Source organism: Pseudocercospora fijiensis (genome assembly GCF_000340215.1).
Source record: "Pseudocercospora fijiensis CIRAD86 unplaced genomic scaffold MYCFIscaffold_3, whole genome shotgun sequence".
In the NCBI taxonomy this organism is placed as follows: domain Eukaryota; kingdom Fungi; phylum Ascomycota; class Dothideomycetes; order Mycosphaerellales; family Mycosphaerellaceae; genus Pseudocercospora; species Pseudocercospora fijiensis.
The window spans coordinates 605,911-622,552 of record NW_006921534.1 but is presented as its reverse complement, the minus strand read 5'-3'; the positions used below and the strand labels follow the sequence as shown (position 1 = coordinate 622,552).

Genomic DNA, 16,642 nt, shown 5'->3' with positions numbered 1-16,642 from the left:
CCCCCCCCCCCCCCCCCCTCCACCCCTCATCATCCCATCACGCCTCCGGACTCGTAAAATAATACCTCACCTTCCTCGGCCTCAGCACAGGAACATTCCCATCATATCCCCCCCTCTCCCCCCTCCAAATCTTCGAAACAAACCCTTTCACCTTTCCTTGTCTCTTCTGTCCCCTCCGCTTCTCAGCAACTTCCAAACTCCTCTGATCCGTAGCCGAAGCAAAATACGAATTCTCTTCTGACCGAGTTACGGGCCATGCCGGTGTCATGTCGCGGTGGGAGAGGCCGGGGTGGATTTGTTTCTGAAAACAGCGTTAATATTAAGAATGGGGATAGGAAGAGGGTTGGGGGGGAGGGGGAGAGATACTTCGGAAAATCCTGCTGCCCAGCTTTGTTCGATTTCGTTCATGGTTGAAGCTGGGAGGGGGGTTGCGAGAACTGTTGAGAAGGTGAAGAAGATTGTAATAAGGCGCATGTTGTTGTTTTTTTTGTCGTTTTTGATGGGGGGTTTTTTTTTTGTGTGAGCGAATGTATGGCAGCGATGGCTAGGATGAGGAAGGAAGGAAAGAAAGAAAGAAAGAATATAATCCCTTCGAAGCTCAGCTCCACCCAACCCAACCCAACCCAACCCATCGACGCAGGTATATCCGTATAGGTGTGCAAACTGTCAAAGGGGTGGCGGGTGGTGGCGGGCCTTGTGAGTTGTATGTATGCTTGACGCGCATGGGGAATGTGGGCACGCGTAAAGAGGTTGCAGCATGTGAAGCAAGGGAATGGCATTCCTCGGATTTTTCAAAACGACCATGAGACCAGATCTCATAAGTTTTGAGCATGAGGTGCTGAAGGCTAGTAATGCATCGAGCATTCTTTCTTGCTTTATCCTTCCAGCTACTATCGAAATGATCGAATACGCAACTCATCTGTGCAGTACAGACATCTGTCTAAAACAGGTAGGTCAGGTCCTTTTTCCTCCTTTTTCCTTTCCTTTCCTTGCTCTAAAGAGGCTTTTTCGTGCCTATCATTGTTCAGGGTATCTTTCTTTCCCATCCACCTATAAACACCTAATTGAAATGCAAGAGACAAAAAAAAAGAATGAATGAACGCCATCCGTCCGTCTCAAGGTTCATGAGACAGTTTCCGACTGAGTGGAAATCCTGCTAGGGATCCAAAAGGTGCACCAAAATTCGTGCTCGTTTTCTTCTTCAGACGAATGCCGCCTTGCTCGAAATCTTGGTGGACTTTCGCTTCGTGCGCTTCTTGTGGCGATAAGGGATGGCCGTCGGGTGAGGCCAGCTTGGAACCGATGTCGGAGGTATGAGACTGTGGTGGGATGTCGGAAGCCATGGTTCCAACAGGTGCGAAGGGCGCTTCGTCTAGCTTTGCCTTCGTACTCGGGCTGGTCTCATCACTAGCCTTGTTCTCGACTTCGTTCGCAGGCGAACCAACGCCAGGAGTAGGACGACTATACACCGTGGGCCTTGCATCGTCCGCATCGGGATGCTTTTCGATGTGTTCTAACCGGTGCGTCAAAGCATCAAGTGTGAAGTTGGTGGCATCCGGTTGGTGAGGCAATTCTGGCAGATGGAGAGGTCCTTTCAATGGCATATCGTCTTCGTCGTCGTCACTGTGCTGGGTAAGGAGTGTGTTGATGTGCGTATTGTGGCGAGTCGGAGTATCCTCGATGCCATCCATGGACATGTTTTGTGGCGGAGGAGTTGGCGGCCTGGGAGCTTTGATGGGCGTATGGCCTGCCATGTGGCGGTTCATGGGCGGAGGAGGTGAAAGGCCATGCGAGCTCTTGGCGGGAGGGATTTCCTCAACCTTGATACCTTCCGCATTCATAAAATTGACTGCGCTTTGTCTTGGCCTTTCGTGCTCAACGGGCCGCGCACGCATCGTTGGAAGCTCTATCGTTTGTGGGGCGCCATCCCGCCTTGCTGCCAACGGCGAGATATTTTCATGCTCAGCAATGGTAGGTAAGGAGAATGTCGCGTGTGCTGGTCTCGCCTGCGGTGATACAATGGCGGATCCGTTCAACGGCGAAAGAATAGGCGATTTGGCCGGGCTGCTCATTGTCAGTGGCGGCGAGGGACTTGCGACAAGTCTTGCTGACCTATGGTGCTCGCCATTCTTGAGTAGCTGTTCAAGACTGGCAATGCGGTTGTAGAAGCTCTTGCGCTCCAACTCCCACGACTCCCTCTCCACCGCGAAGGCTATGTGTAGATGCTTGATTGCCTCGGCTTGTTTCTCGATAATCGCTTGCAAGTCCAAGGGACTTTCGGATAGCGGACTGAGGCGACCCATGGCTGCCGAGGGAGACTTGGGCAGTTCAGCGGCATGCGGTGGAGGTGCGACAGGCGGCACGAGAGCGTCGTTGGGAGTCTTCTCGAAGGCGAGAGGCGGACTTTTGGGGGCAGCGGGTTGTGGAGGTGGTCGCGTGGGCGAGAGCGAGGAGGAGGACGAACAGTCGGCCATGTTAAAGTGCGCGCAAACAGCGTTTCATGCGCGTGGAAGGGTGACTGCGACTGCGGTTGCGGTTGCGCGTGCGGCCCCAGTCAAGTCACGTTCAGAGTTCAGAGCATGCCAGCAAAGCAAATACTGGGCTCCTATCGACCGCCCGCCAACGCACGCCCACGCCACGCCGCGACGTGGATAGCAGCGAGCAGCGAACGTGGATGTGCCGCGAGTTGAGCCGGTCCAATCGACGCTCAGAGGCTACGAGCTACCGCACCGGCCCGCCCGGATGAGCTCCCACCAGCCTCTCAGACTTCAGTTCCTGTTCCTGATCTGCAAAGTGCCACTGCCACACCAGAAGCCTTCGAGAAACAGCCTCTTTCTCTCCCGACCGCTGGGCCTTTCCTCGGATCCTGTACTTTTCACATGCGTGCCTGGATCTTCGCTCTCCTACAGAGAGAACGCCATCATCAATCCTTACATATTCTACACAGGGCCGACCGCTGTGTTGGGATGCTGGGGAGAAGTGGTGGGACCATTCGGCGTGCAGCGAAACGCGCCTCTCGGGCAGCAGCGTGAGTCTATCAGCTCGAGTCGCATTTCGTCTCTCTCCAGAATACGGTACAGTAGCTGGAGGAGTCTGACACTTACTTGGCAACGCAACGCTCCACGTACACGCCGCGCCATCGAACCAGTGACTTTCATGCGTGGCGCCATCAAATCAGTGTCTTTCACATGCAAAGCCGACGAAAAGGACAGTGTAGTGCCAGCATTACATGTGCAAGCTAGGACAGCAACATTATCACGAGAGGAGAAACGTACCAGCAGTCAAACGAGCGACTACAGGCCGACTTATCATTGCCTTCTATCAATGTTCCAATGTGCCCAAGATCAGGTATTCGGAGTGTCACAAGCTTATCGAGAAGTCGAGTCGAGGTTACGTTGTCGTACAAAGTTAGTGCATCCGGTTTTGACCTACTACATACTCCGAAGAATTTTCCACGACCCGCTGCGACAATCTGGATGTGATTTGAAAATGAACATGTTAAGTGGACACATTGTAGAGCGTACGATGTAATAGCGAGGTAGAGAACTGGTGTACATGCAGCAAAGATCCGGCTAGTTCATGTGAACGCCCTTGTACAGGCCAGGTCACCTGGCAATTGGTGCTGGTCTGGTCTGGTCTGGTCTTCTAGACAATTACCAGTTCGAGGCGCCTGGAGTTGTGTGCGGTACAGGGTGTCAACTCCATACAAGAAGCCGCTTTACAGCGCTTCCTTTCCGCGGGAAGCAAGATCTGTTAGGAATTCGAATTCAGCCAGCTAGTATCTATATAGTCAAGTCAAGATTTCGAAAATTGAAAGGAGGAGAAGAGGGTACGGTTCGCAATTTGGTCTACCGGTCGGCTTCCTGGATAGTATATGCAGTTTACACCCTGTAGATTCTACTTACACACGAACTGTTTGTGACTCGTGCCACGGCAGACGCAGGCTCCAAATTCTTGCGATTCTAATGTGCACCATCGAGGTAGCTCTGCTTTCGCCCAGGAGTGATTGCAGCTCCAGCTCTCCCTGGAGATTGGCCGAGAAAGAATCCGCATGGCTTGACTTCATCAATGGGTGCTGCTAAGAGCCGAAGAACAATACCTACCATTCATCCTCCCAGCCAAATCCCACCATGCGTAATTCGCTCACAACGGCCTCAGCCTCAGCCTGGGAGAAACAACAACACCACTATCACGACTCTCCCGACTCAACCTCTTCCTCAAAGCATCCACCTCCCTCACAAGCTCACGATTATTCCTCTCCGTAGCCTCAAGAGAAACCCGATACCTCTCCACATCCTCCGAAACCTTGCACTCCCGCATCCGTTGCTCCAGAAGTCCAATTTCATCCTCGGCCGCATCACGTTCTGCCAAGACTTGTTGATTCGCGAGCCGTTCTTGCGAAAGTAAACTTTTGACGTTGCGAAGAGAAGCTTTGGTATCGTTGAGTTCGGCTTGGACGGAACGGAGATGTTTCATCGCAGTTTTGGCCTGGAGTAATTCCGCTTGTTTGAGCCCCGATTCACGAGTCAGGGCCTCGTTGGCGAGGTCTTGTGCTTCAAGCCGTGCATCTTGCTTTCTTACCCACGCCTTTAGGTTACGACATTCCTGTCCGCAAGTCTTCAGGTGGGAATAAGCTTCTGCTGCTTGAGATTGCGCTTTCTTCCACCTTGATTCCATGGAACTTAGGTCGGTCAGTGCTTGTGTGAGCTTCTTGGTGAGGTCGCGCTTATCGAGTTTCAGGTTCTCAATCGCCTTGCGTTGATGGCGTGCTAGGGAGAGAGGGCCTTTGCTTTGATTGGATTTGAGGTCTTGCAGCTCGGAGCTGATGCTTGTGCATAGCTCTGCCGTCTTCCTCATTCCCTCTCTTTTGCATGTGAGATCAGCGTTGAGCTGATGAACATGTTGCTCTTGAGATGTAAGCTGTTGTTTCAGAGTTGTGACTTCTTTCTCGGCCTTGGAGAGACGATGTTGTGCTTCACCGAGTTCCCTTGTGCATGCTTCCAGGTCATCGACCAGCTTTCCCCGGTCCGGCGATTGAAGGGTTGCTTGTCGCGAAGAAGGAATACTTGAGTCAGGCTTCGTGATCTGGACCTGGTGTCGGGAGTGGACGATGCGAGTAAGAGCGGACTTGTGTTTGGGAAGCAGGGCTGGGCGATCAGCCTCGTATGGATTGCCAGAAACACAATCCTCATACCCACGAAGTTGTTCGGGTGGAAGCATATCTGTGTCCTTGGAGGTGCGGTCATGCTTTTCCTGTTTGCTCCGAAACGAACGCGTGGAGCCTGGGCTGCCTATCTGTGGCAGCGCAAAGTGTGCCGGCGTATCTGGCCGCCTAGGTGGGACATCGTCTTGCAAAGCTTCGTAAATGCTAACACTATCGCGCAGACACGGTTGGCTCCGATCCTCATGGACAGCTTGGCCTTCAATGCAGCTCAGGCTTTGGTTCTGCTGAAAAGCATTGCGATTAACTTCAATCGCCGAGTCCGCTCGGCTTCGTCTGCTATCGCTGCGTGGATTGCTGTGAGTGGCAGCCCGGTCATGACATTTCTTAGACTTGGTCGACAAGGGTGTGCAAGGTCGGGCAATGATCTCAGCACTCGAGATTCTTTTTTTGAAAGAAGTGACCATTGTCGAGAGTGATGGCGAGTCGGAACCAGAGAAGCACGAGACCAGCATTGAATTGATGAGCGGCGTCAGTCGCAGACGCCTTCGGATGGACAGGGTTAATCAGCGAAGAGCACAATTAGAGATCTCCGAAATGGCAACGACTGCTTGCTTAAGGACAAAAATTCCGAGACCTCATGTCTGATATCGCAGGCTGGTGGAGCATCTTGGCACACATGTCTCAGCGGCAGCCGTATTGCAATGTCGACCCATGGCTAGTTGCTTCTGCGTCCTGCATGTCTCGAAGGTATGCTAGTGGTATGCCAGACAAAAAGTCTGCAGACGCGGGTCTTGCATGTGTTCGCAAAATTGCCGCTCGCTCGCACGGAGGCGACTGATCATGACCATTCTCATGATGCATACTCCTTATTGAAAGCTCTGCCTATCACAATCTTCCTGACTTCAGTCGTTCCAGCACCGATCTCATACAGCTTTGCATCACGCATGATGCGTCCGGCGATCATTTCGTTCATATATCCCATGCCGCCCAAGCACTGAATTGCGTCCATTCCACATTCTGTCGCTCTTTCAGATGCATACATGATCGCTCCTGCACAATCCTGAGTCTTGATTTCTGGAGCTTCGAAGTTCTCGTCGATCGCACGTGCGACAGAGTAAGTGAAGGCGGAGCTGGCGCGATACTTGGTATACATGTCCGCAAGCTTGCCCTGTATGAATTGATTGTGCGCCAGTGGGATGCCGAACTGTTTCCGCTCATGCACGTATGGTAGTGTGACGTCGAGGGCAGCCTTCATCAGGCCAAGCGGACCAGCAGAGAGGACCAGCCGTTCCAGGTCAAGACCCTCCATCAACACTTTGACGCCTCCATTGAGGGGACCAAGCATGGCAGATTCCGGGACGAAAACACCGTCAAAAAGCAGCTCTCCAGTGTTACTGCCTCTCATGCCAAGCTTGTCAAGCTTACGGGCCACACTGAATCCAGGTGTCGTGGTATCCACAAGGAACGCAGTGATGCCCTTACTGCCGGCTGCAGGCTCTGTCTTCGCATACACAACAATGACATGTGCATCTGGTCCATTGGTGATCCACATCTTGGAGCCATTTAGCTGATATCCGCCATCGACCTTCTTTGCCGTCGTCTTCATGCTGACCACATCACTGCCTGCCGTGTGTTCCGACATAGCCAATGCCCCAATCTTCTCTCCGGACACGAGACCCGGCAGCCATTGCGCCTTCTGTTCGTCGTTGCCATGCAGCTGGAACTGGTTCACGCAAAGCTGCGAGTGCGCGGCGTATGATAGGCCAATGCTGCCGGACGCTCGACTCAGCTCTTCCAGCACAACACAGTGCGCCTGGTAGCCCATTGCCAAACCCCCGTAGCCTTCATCTGCTGTGATGCCCAGGAAGCCAGCCTCGCCGAGCTTCTGCCACATGTCATGGGGAAATTCATTCTTGTGATCGGTGGCTTGGGCAAGATCTTGCGGGATCTCTCGCCGTACAAACTCTACTGTTCGTTCTCGCAATTGCTCTAGCTCGGATTGCGTTGGAGGCTCGAAGCCTTTTGGATGTTTCCGAGTCGAGGCATGTCGTCGCTGCCGTTGAGCCGAGACCGTCAGTCTCGATGCCTGACGGGGTGTCGATCGAACGCACTGCAGCAGCGCTGCTCTACATGGCTGTACGGAAGGCATTGCAGCGGAGGAAGACTTCACGGCGACTGGAACGGCCTAGAGGAATTGATGAATGGGCAATGCACATGGACGCATCGTAGACACGGAGAGCCGCTGCTAGCCGGGGCAGCTCCTCCAACTCCTTGCGCCGATCACGAGCATTCCTTGAGCGGGCGCGTCGCGTCCCAACATGTGAGCATCGTGTGAGGCGTGCTGCATGCCCACCTCCCACCTCCTGCACCAGCCCTGCTATGGCAACCATTCTACCAACTCGCGTCCTCGCACGAGCTTGGCACCATGTTCCGCGGCGGCGACGCCCAGTCCCCGCCGCCATTCAATGTCTCCATCAACGACGGCGAGCAGCAACGTACACGAGCCCCCCGCAGGCCGCACAGCTCTCCATCATCCAGACAGCCGTTGACTGCGACAGCCATGTGTTCAAGGAAAATGCGACGGCAATGGGCGAATATATGGCCAAGCTGACGGCGCTTCATGAAGCTGCTGCCAAAGGAGGCTCAGAGCAGACGAGGCAGAAGCACGTCGAGCGCGGCAAGATGCTCGTGCGAGATCGTATCACCGCTCTGATCGATCCAGGCACGAGCTTTTTGGAGCTCAGCGCCCTCGCCGGCCACGATCTGTACCCCGGTGAGCATGTGCCAGGCGGAGGCATCGTGACCGGGATAGGCACCGTGGAGGGAGTAATGTGTATGATTTTGGCCAACGATGCGACGGTGAAAGGCGGCTCGTACTACCCCATCACCATCAAGAAGCACGTGAGAGCCCAGGAAATCGCTCAGCAGAATCGGCTTCCCTGTATATACTTGGTGGATTCTGGAGGCGCCAATCTCCCACACCAGGCGGATGTGTTTCCCGACAGAGACCACTTTGGACGACTCTTCTACAATCAGGCCAACATGAGTTCGCAGGGTATCCCTCAGATAGCCGTTGTTATGGGTTCATGCACGGCCGGTGGCGCCTATGTGCCTAGCATGAGCGACGAGAGCATAATCGTGAAGAAACAAGGAACCATCTTCCTGGCGGGACCTCCACTCGTGAAGGCCGCCACTGGCGAGGAAGTGAGTGCCGAAGATCTGGGTGGTGGCAAGTTACACTCTGAAGTCTCGGGCGTGACAGACTATCTCGCCGAGGATGATGCCCACGCCCTCGTCTTAGCCAGAAGAAGTATTGCGAATCTCAATTATCCACGGACAGGCAATCCTTCTCGGAAAGAGAGTTGGCAGGAACCTTTATATGACGCTGAAGAGCTCGGCGGCGTTGTAGGGACCAACCTTAAGCAAAGCATAAACATGCATGAAGTGATTGCTCGCATCGTCGACGGCAGCGAGTTCTCCGAGTTCAAGCCTACCTATGGAACAACGCTCCTCACCGGCTTCGCCACCATCTACGGTCATCCCGTGGGCATCATTGCCAACAACGGAATTCTGTTCAGCGAAAGCAGTCTGAAGGGTGCTCACTTTATCCAACTCTGCTGTCAGCGCAACATCCCACTCATCTTCCTCCAGAACATCTCCGGTTTCATGGTTGGGCAGGATGCTGAGAAGGGCGGCATTGCAAAGAATGGTGCCAAGTTAGTTACAGCTGTTGCTTGCGCCAGCGTTCCAAAGTTCACTGTCCTGGTTGGGTCTTCCGCGGGAGCAGGAAACTATGGCATGTGTGGGCGAGCGTATAGTCCAAGGTTCTTATGGAGCTGGCCCTCTGCGAAGACCAGCGTGATGGGCGCCGAGCAACTATCATCTGTCATGGCTGCGGTGGGAAAGAAAGTTGACCCTAAATTGAAGGAAAGGATCGAGAGGGAAAGTGAGGCAACCTTCGGCACAGCGAGATTATGGGATGACGGTGTAATACCTCCTTCACATACCAGAAGGGTACTCGGAATGGGCCTTCAGGCGGCTATGACAGGCAACGTTGAGCCTAAAGACACCCGCTTCGGTGTCTTCAGGATGTGAACGATAAGATCTGCGAACCGGTCTCGCGGGCACTGTCACATAGTCATATGCAGTGCCTTTTCCACCACCCTCTACTTCAACACTAATTACTGGTAGGCGAATCACTCTACGGAAGAAGTGGCGTATACTTCTTCCGAGCGTCTCGAACGTTAACTTTCAAAAGCGGGACATGAAACAAACGTACAGCGAGTCGAAAGCTTGAGCGGAAAGCCAGAATGGAAAACACGCGCGCCAAACGGCTACACAAAGGGTCTCAAACGGCTCAGCCGAATCGCGTTGAAAGCATCGAGAATGTATATGACAATCGGGTTGCTTTCAACTACAATCGTCGATCAGTCGCTCTTTACTTGCAATCCAACATCGACTACAGCTCAAGATGAAATACAACAGAAGAACATTACCAGCACGGTTGGAAAAGACCAAACAACGCATCAGCAGTCTTTTCGACTCCGCGGGTATCCGCAAATTGCGCCAGCCCCATCAATCTGACCGTAGCGATCGGGATCAGACTGGTGTTAGGCAGATCGAAAAGATCGAAAACAACTCCTGGCCCTGCCCCATCGCCGATACTGACAACCTCAACACTATCCATGAAGGCATCGCACCTTTGCTCCAAGATCGGCCAGCCTCATCATCGACACGGTCTTCGTCCGTGTACAGCGACAAGGCCTTGTCATCGCGACGGACATCTCAATCGACGACAGCCACAAGCTATACCAGATACTCTTCCAGACAAGACAGTGTTGTCGACGACTCGGACCACACCAAGCTCGACCATAAGAAGACCACTGAGGAACCTCAATCGAACATACATCCACTTCTTCGTCGAAACACCTCTACCGAAGCACCAGTTCCTTGCCACGATGGAGACCACTCTATCGAAAATGCTCCCCCATCTGCCCCCATCAACTTCAACAGGAGAAACGCCCTCGTCGTAACAGGAGATCAAGTTGAAGGCCAACCCTTCTTCCTCCCAGCCTCCAACGCTCTCCGTCAACGCCACCAATCCGAAGCATTCCTCCACCACCAAAGCCACACCATCACCGCCTGGCAAGCCCACTGCACCACCCTCCAAAAAGACCTCCAACATGCCCGCACCCAGCTCGAGACCAAAAATTACGAGAACCAAGCCGTCACCTCCAGATTGAGAAATCTCGAGAGTGCTATGGACTTGCGGCGTCGAGAATTGAGTCAGAGATTAGGTCATATGGCTGAGAAGCTCGCTGTGAAAGAACGGGCGCTCAGTGACCGAGATTCTTTGATTGATCGGCTCATTTCTGAGAAGGCGGAGTTGGAGAGGGATAAGAGAGTTGCGGAGAATGTGAGTAAGTTGATGTGGCAGGATTTGGAGAGGGTGGGGAGAGGGGAGGGGAGTAGTTGGTTTTAGGGTCGGTGGTGGCATGATGCCTTACCTTGCTCATTTTCTTATGTTGATGTATATTAGGATAGATTGAGAGCGGGAGGTGCTGCAGGATTGGGGTGGAGTGGTTAATGTAGTGTGGACGTGGTATACGCAGTTAGTATATGCTCGGTCCTGGAAAGTTGACTGGTCAACTCAAGCAAGTGCAACGTCATTTCTCTACCTATAATCGTCTCACCTCTTCACAACGTGCTCTTGTTTCCTACTTTACACTCCCCACAAGCCACGCATCTTCCACCCCACACCTCCTCTTCTACCCCGTCACCCAATGCGCCCTCCTCACCCTGCCAGAAGTAGTACCATTCATCCTACTCCCACTCAACTTTCCCACGCCCGCACTCGCCGGCACACCACTAGCATCCGCCTCCGCCTCCGCAATCTCCAACCCCTTAAACCGACTCAAAACAGAACCATCACTCCCCTCAAACTCTCCAGAACTCACAAACGTCGTCGCCGCACAACTCCTCCCCAACCCACTCTGACAACCCGAATCCTCACTAGTCGGCACATACGCCGCACCACTCCAATCCTGCTGTGGAGCCACAACATTCTCAAACCCACACCCCTCAAGCAACAAAAACGCATCCTCCCCCTCAAACGCATGCCCCGAATTCTCCGCCCAAAAATTATTCACCGCGTGGAATAACGTCCCACCACCAAGTTTCGGCGCCCGACCCGAAGTATGATGGATATAGTTTTTTTGAAACGTGATTTCATCATTCTCCCCGACGAAAAATAAATTCCAGTAATGATTCCCATCGCAAGATGCAGACCATGAAGTTTGTCCGTCGAATTCGGAATTCGAGATGGTTATGCCTGTGTTGGTTTCGTAGCCTGCTACGATCATTTGCCGGCCTACAAGTGAGATTTTTACGTGGTCGATCCAGATGTTCCTGCAGCCGTTCAGAGTGATGGCGTCGCCGCCCCAAACGTATTTTGGGTTGAGGTCTGAGATTTCTATGTTTTGGAGGATGATGTTGGAGACGCCGTTTTGGAAGGTGAGGCCTTTGCCTTTGATTTTTCCGCTGCTGCCGCTGCCGATGAGGGTTTTGTCGCTGGCGACTTTGATCCCGGAGGTTCCGGCGACGTCGTAGGTTACTTGGATGGAGCCTGCGTCGGATTGGTAGGAGGCACACCAATCGTTAGCGTTGATTGCTTGTTGACAGCCTGAAGCGGTGCCCCAGGGTGCGCAGCCGGTTTCGGTGGTTGTGCCTTCGCTGCCGGTGTAATCGAAAGTTTTGGTGAGGACGATGGTGAGAGGCTCAGCGGCGGTCAGGTACTTGGTAAGCTCGTCGATCGAGGTTGGAGTTACTGTCTCGCCGGCAGCGCCTCCAGTTGTGCCCGAGGCAAAGCCTTCAGGAGATCCGGAAACGGATTGAGAAAGAGCAGGCACGGCGGCCAGCGCTAGTGCGATGAGTGAAGACGAAAACATTGTGGAGAGAGTGACTGAAAGGAATGTCGTGTCGTATGACTTACCGTCACTAGGATTTCGTTGCCATTTAAATGCAGTTCATCGAAGCGGTGTAGTACGCTTGACAGAAGCCAAGAGATCCATTACGCGTGGTTGTTGCAGGTAGCTATCGAACTTTGGTTCGTTCTTCGCAAACGCTGGGTCTGATATACCTGAGACGACGTTCCACTGCAGACTCATCTCGCATGCGGAGTGCTTTCCTTCTCTGGCAGACTCGTTGCGGATAAAATGCATTTCTGACAGGGACAAGACTACTTCGATAATGTGTCCTCCCAAAACATCGAGGCAACAAGGTCTCGCGTGAGTTGCTAGTTGTTGGGTTCTCGGTTCCTGGGCTGAGCACGCGGAAAGCTCCAAACCACCATGCGTCGATCTTGCGTCTTACTGTAGTGCTTCGATATTGCTTCATTGCCGGTCATGGAAACGGATAAATCTTTGCCAAGACGTTTCCATCGCGTCCTGAGACGGTAGCTGTTGGATGTATGTGTTGTGTGCGTTGTAATACTCGCAAGTTCTCGGCCGTCTATCATGGTGTGTGGGCGTCCGTCAGAAGCAGCGGAACAATGCTTCATGCACTTGCCATACTCATTGACCTGTGCCGCAGATCGTGAACATCAAATATTGGGTATCATATGCATCTCCAGTCGTCTTTCTTCCCTCACATCACCACCCGCCTGATCCGGATAGGCCCGTCAATGTCCGCCAGCGTCACATCGTCTCCAATCACCACGCCCTTCCTGAGGATCTCGCAGTCTCCCAGCTCGCGTGACTCGAATGCCAATTCATATACACCAGGCAGCGCCTCTTCCCATTTCTCGTAGCCTAGGGCTGCCAGCTCCTTGTCCGTCAACTGCAAGGCAACCTCGGACGGCTTGAAGGTGTCTGGCGGCTCGACTTGGTCAAGCATCTGAATAAAGGCACGACGCACTGCTTCCGACGTCGCAGCATCTGTAGCTCGAGCAGGCACAGCTTTCTTTATGCCCCAAAACCTGGCGAGACGGCCTCTCAGCACAACAGCTTCTCCGTGACGGCGCGGCGGAAGAAGTGCACGACTTTACGCTTACCATTCGTACCACGTCTGCTTCGGCACTCGCGACTGGGATCTCAGCTCTTTCAAGTGCGCATCGCGGTCAATGCGTGCGTCCATGGTGACTTCTGTGAAACTGCGGAAGAAGAAGTAGTGTCAGAGACGGAACTGTGGGAGATCTCGACTGTATCATGCCCACGGCTTACACTTCAACCACAGCGGAATCCACATGCACAGTTCCTTCGCTCTTGCACCTTGCCCGGCCTCCTCTTTTCCGAATTTGAATAACACCAACTGGTCCTGATTGTCTACGCTTCATTCTGACAGGAAATACAAGCATTGCCACCGTAAGTCCAGCTTGCGATTCTCCCATCTTATACACCCTCTGGCCGAGATCACGTTTCTCGGTATTGCCTGGCTTCTTATCAAGGCTCCCTTGAATCGTCTCCAATCCCACGCCGTCAACCGCCGCTGCGCGACACCGGCCTGCGGACAACCATGTCGACTACATGGGTATTCTCCGCCTGGATGCGTGAAGAAAGACGTCGTTGCAGGCATGATCTGAGCCGTGACGTCTGCACGGAAGACGACTTTGATCTTGTGACAGCTCTCCAGCTCACGTGGTGTTCTGCCAGTGATGAATGGACTCTGAGCTGTGACATGCGTCGCTATGAGTTCACGTTGACTGCTCAAGAGATAGTCAAGTGCTCGAATGACAATGTCGTCACCAAAAAAAGACCATCATCGCGGAATCTATTCCTTCCCTTTTTACTGTCACTCGATTGCTGTCCAAGGTCATTCATTGCATGCTTTATGAGACTGAAGAATTGTAGCAGGTGTCTCCGACAAGTCGGGAAGTGAAAATCGCCATCAATGGAGCAGCAAACATTCCTCCCAGTCATACATGCTACAGATGAGTAAGTTCTAGCATGTTCAAGGACGAGACAGGTGATTCATCCTGTCGCAGCTTCCCCTATGGACCGGCCGCAGACGACTACTACAGCCTCTATCTGCCCAACGATGATCAAGCACATGGACTGATGCTTCCCGAGATCGTGGTCAAAATGCCATGGACCTCCAAATTCGTTGTCAAGCATGACCATCCCCGGTCAATCACCGTCCTGGATACCTCGAACGGAAACGACACTGCGACAGCCGTAAACAACGCCCTACAGGAGGTCATAGACCAAGCAGTTGATCAAAAGCTTTTCCACATCCTCAATGGCCAGCATAGCGAGCCCTTCGCTATCGCCGGGGCGAGGTACGATTCTCCTGTCAAACTGGAAAGGTTCGCCACTCCTCTCTTCGGCATCACGACCCGCGGCGCACATCTCGTCGCCTACAATCAGACGGACGACGGAATCAGGCTCTGGATACCACGAAGAGCGCCTCATCTCTATATCTGCCCCGGCATGCTCGACTCTACCGTTGCCGGTGGAGTCAAATCCGGCGTCCCTCCCATGCAGACCATAATCGAGGAGTCCGACGAAGAAGCATCCTTACCCGAGCACCTGATCCGGAAACACGCCAAATGCAGAGGCGTGGTATCACACATGTCTCTAACAGGCTCCCTCTTCCCTGGAGAAAAAGGCCTCGTGTGTCCAGATTACGTGTATGTCTACGATATCGAATTGCCGCCAGATACCATCCCAAAGACTCACGACGATGAAGTGAGTGGCTTCACTTCCATGACGGTCGAAGAAGTCGGCAGAGCCATGTTGAATGGAGAATTCAAACCTGATGCTGCTGCCGTGATTCTTGAGTTCTTCATCAGACATGGCATTGTGACGCCTGAGAATGAGCCGAACTTTGTCGAGATCAATATGCGTCTTCATCGGAGGCTACCTTTTAGAACTGGTTGAATTTTTTGGTACCTCACTTCCTCGACTTGCGCAAAAGACTAGATGGAATCAAGTTGATATCTTGCAGATGTCGGACTCGTAGTGAATCACGAAGCGCAAAGGTCGGCAGAACGACAGCTACCTGCCTTACGTGGGCGAAGCAAACCCCAAAGCTCCTTTTTGCACATCTTTTGCATCTCAATCATTCCTCGTCTTCCATTTTCATATTCAAGCCAAGGATTGTAAAGACGTGTAAGGGGGTCCTGCATGCAACATCGCTGAATGGCAACGACGATATCTTTTCACGCGTAAATTTTCCATCTTCGTCCAGGCTGATCGTTATAACGCGTGTTTGTCGCGTGCTCGCAGTTGCCATCTGGACAATTTTACGTCACTTGGCGCGACCCGCGTATCCCACACGCACCAAAACACACCTGCGACTGCGACTGCGACTGCGACTGCGACACCCGACCTCCTCTCCATCTCTCAACAAGCACGAGCACGTTGTTCCAGAAAACGCACCGACACGACAACGATAGCGCCAGCAACAAAGCGCGATATAACTCCACCGAACAAGAGTCCCTCCCAACGATCCGCAACACACAACCACCTCACAACCTCTCACCAAGCACGAGCACGTCGTTCCATCAAACCCACCTCATCACTTACAATGCCACCACCACTGACTCTAATCCTCCCCACCACAAACTTCCTCCACCAAGAAACCTTCACCAGCGGCCTGAACCAGTTCATCTCAGAGCGTAATCTCGCATGGCACTTCATCAGCGAGAACTGGTCGAACTTCCTAGCTTGGTTGGCGCAGCCTCGTAAGTAAAAAAACTGCCCGCCCAGATCCAGATTTGATGCTAATACAAACATCACCAGATATCTACATCGTCATCCTCGCATGGGCAATAACATTCACCATCGTAGCGGCCCTACTACTTAGTCTTGGATTTGGTCCAGTGGGGTTTATCGCAGGTAGGAGGGCATTCACCCCATCTATATCCCTGTCCCTGGTATCGACCGTATCTAACGTTCTACGACTTACAGGTTCTGCTGCTGCAGCTTTTCAAAGCTGGGCGTATGGAGGTTTTACGCCTGCCGGAGGGATCTTTGCGACGCTCACGAGTCTTGCGATGTTGGGATGTCTTGTTCCGCCTGTGGCGCTTATTGCTTCGGTGGTGGCTACGATTGTTGCGGGGATTGTTGCGGGGTGTGGTGTTGGACGGTAAGGTGGGTTTGCTTTAACTGGGACGGTCAACAGATGGCGCTGTGCTACTCTGGATTGCAGAAGGAGACAGACAACCCAGGATTCTAATTACAACCGCGCATGCCGAGCGCCACGGTAAGGCAATCAGAGCCTGGACCTGAGGAATTGGTATGAGGAGCATGAAAAATTCGAGGATTGGACCTTGGGCCAGCTATAAGCATGAGAATTGGTAAGGTACAGATTGGCCCATAAGCATGAAAAAATGCAAATAGGAGCAGATCTCAAGGCTACCGTCCACATGGTCGCGGACCCGGGGATTTTTGTTACGAAGGCTGCTTGGAAGTCAGAACCATAAGAGCCGGACCAGAGGGGCTCGCACCAGAACGGGCTCGGGGCAGTCTGTATGCTGAG

The 16,642-nt window shown here is 53.0% G+C and overlaps 9 protein-coding genes across 9 annotated transcripts; 4 read left to right on the top strand and 5 right to left on the bottom strand.

The window, feature by feature from the left end:
- Positions 1 to 1,141: 1,141 nt before the first annotated feature.
- Positions 1,142 to 2,409, bottom strand: MYCFIDRAFT_207071 (uncharacterized protein; the record flags this gene model as incomplete). Its single annotated transcript, XM_007926264.1, has 2 exons — positions 2,113 to 2,409; positions 1,142 to 2,064 (listed from the first exon to the last, which is right to left on the bottom strand). Coding segments are annotated over exons 1-2 (1,113 nt in total), but the record flags the coding sequence as incomplete, so codon positions are not given.
- A 91-nt stretch (positions 2,410 to 2,500) lies between these two features.
- MYCFIDRAFT_172894 (uncharacterized protein) lies at positions 2,501 to 3,757 on the top strand (the record flags this gene model as incomplete). The annotated part of the gene is made up of 7 exons (XM_007926263.1): positions 2,501 to 2,514; positions 2,555 to 2,676; positions 2,714 to 3,231; positions 3,263 to 3,383; positions 3,413 to 3,502; positions 3,562 to 3,659; positions 3,692 to 3,757. The coding sequence occupies 7 exons, from the start codon at positions 2,501 to 2,503 to the stop codon at positions 3,755 to 3,757; spliced, it is 1,029 nt and encodes a 342-aa protein (XP_007924454.1).
- Positions 3,758 to 4,143: 386 nt separating this feature from the next.
- Positions 4,144 to 5,220, bottom strand: MYCFIDRAFT_84127 (uncharacterized protein; the record flags this gene model as incomplete). Its single annotated transcript, XM_007926262.1, has 1 exon — positions 4,144 to 5,220. The coding sequence occupies one exon, from the start codon at positions 5,218 to 5,220 to the stop codon at positions 4,144 to 4,146; it is 1,077 nt and encodes a 358-aa protein (XP_007924453.1).
- Positions 5,221 to 6,014: 794 nt separating this feature from the next.
- MYCFIDRAFT_44377 (uncharacterized protein) lies at positions 6,015 to 7,313 on the bottom strand (the record flags this gene model as incomplete). Its single annotated transcript, XM_007926067.1, has 1 exon — positions 6,015 to 7,313. The coding sequence occupies one exon, from the start codon at positions 7,311 to 7,313 to the stop codon at positions 6,015 to 6,017; it is 1,299 nt and encodes a 432-aa protein (XP_007924258.1).
- Positions 7,314 to 7,543: 230 nt separating this feature from the next.
- On the top strand, positions 7,544 to 9,404 carry MYCFIDRAFT_152135 (uncharacterized protein; the record flags this gene model as incomplete). The annotated part of the gene is made up of 1 exon (XM_007926261.1): positions 7,544 to 9,404. The coding sequence occupies one exon, from the start codon at positions 7,544 to 7,546 to the stop codon at positions 9,257 to 9,259; it is 1,716 nt and encodes a 571-aa protein (XP_007924452.1). The 3' UTR covers positions 9,260 to 9,404.
- Positions 9,405 to 10,932: 1,528 nt separating this feature from the next.
- On the bottom strand, positions 10,933 to 12,111 carry MYCFIDRAFT_134058 (polysaccharide lyase family 1 protein; the record flags this gene model as incomplete). Its single annotated transcript, XM_007926260.1, has 1 exon — positions 10,933 to 12,111. The coding sequence occupies one exon, from the start codon at positions 12,109 to 12,111 to the stop codon at positions 10,933 to 10,935; it is 1,179 nt and encodes a 392-aa protein (XP_007924451.1).
- Positions 12,112 to 12,808: 697 nt separating this feature from the next.
- Positions 12,809 to 13,057, bottom strand: MYCFIDRAFT_44432 (uncharacterized protein; the record flags this gene model as incomplete). Its single annotated transcript, XM_007926071.1, has 1 exon — positions 12,809 to 13,057. One exon carries the CDS (start codon positions 13,055 to 13,057, stop codon positions 12,809 to 12,811), a length of 249 nt encoding a protein of 82 aa, XP_007924262.1.
- Positions 13,058 to 14,106: 1,049 nt separating this feature from the next.
- Positions 14,107 to 15,039, top strand: MYCFIDRAFT_44275 (uncharacterized protein; the record flags this gene model as incomplete). The annotated part of the gene is made up of 1 exon (XM_007926061.1): positions 14,107 to 15,039. The coding sequence occupies one exon, from the start codon at positions 14,107 to 14,109 to the stop codon at positions 15,037 to 15,039; it is 933 nt and encodes a 310-aa protein (XP_007924252.1).
- An 842-nt stretch (positions 15,040 to 15,881) lies between these two features.
- On the top strand, positions 15,882 to 16,253 carry MYCFIDRAFT_135172 (uncharacterized protein; the record flags this gene model as incomplete). The annotated part of the gene is made up of 2 exons (XM_007926259.1): positions 15,882 to 15,999; positions 16,072 to 16,253. 2 exons carry the CDS (start codon positions 15,882 to 15,884, stop codon positions 16,251 to 16,253), a joined length of 300 nt encoding a protein of 99 aa, XP_007924450.1.
- Between the last annotated feature and the right edge of the window lie 389 nt (positions 16,254 to 16,642).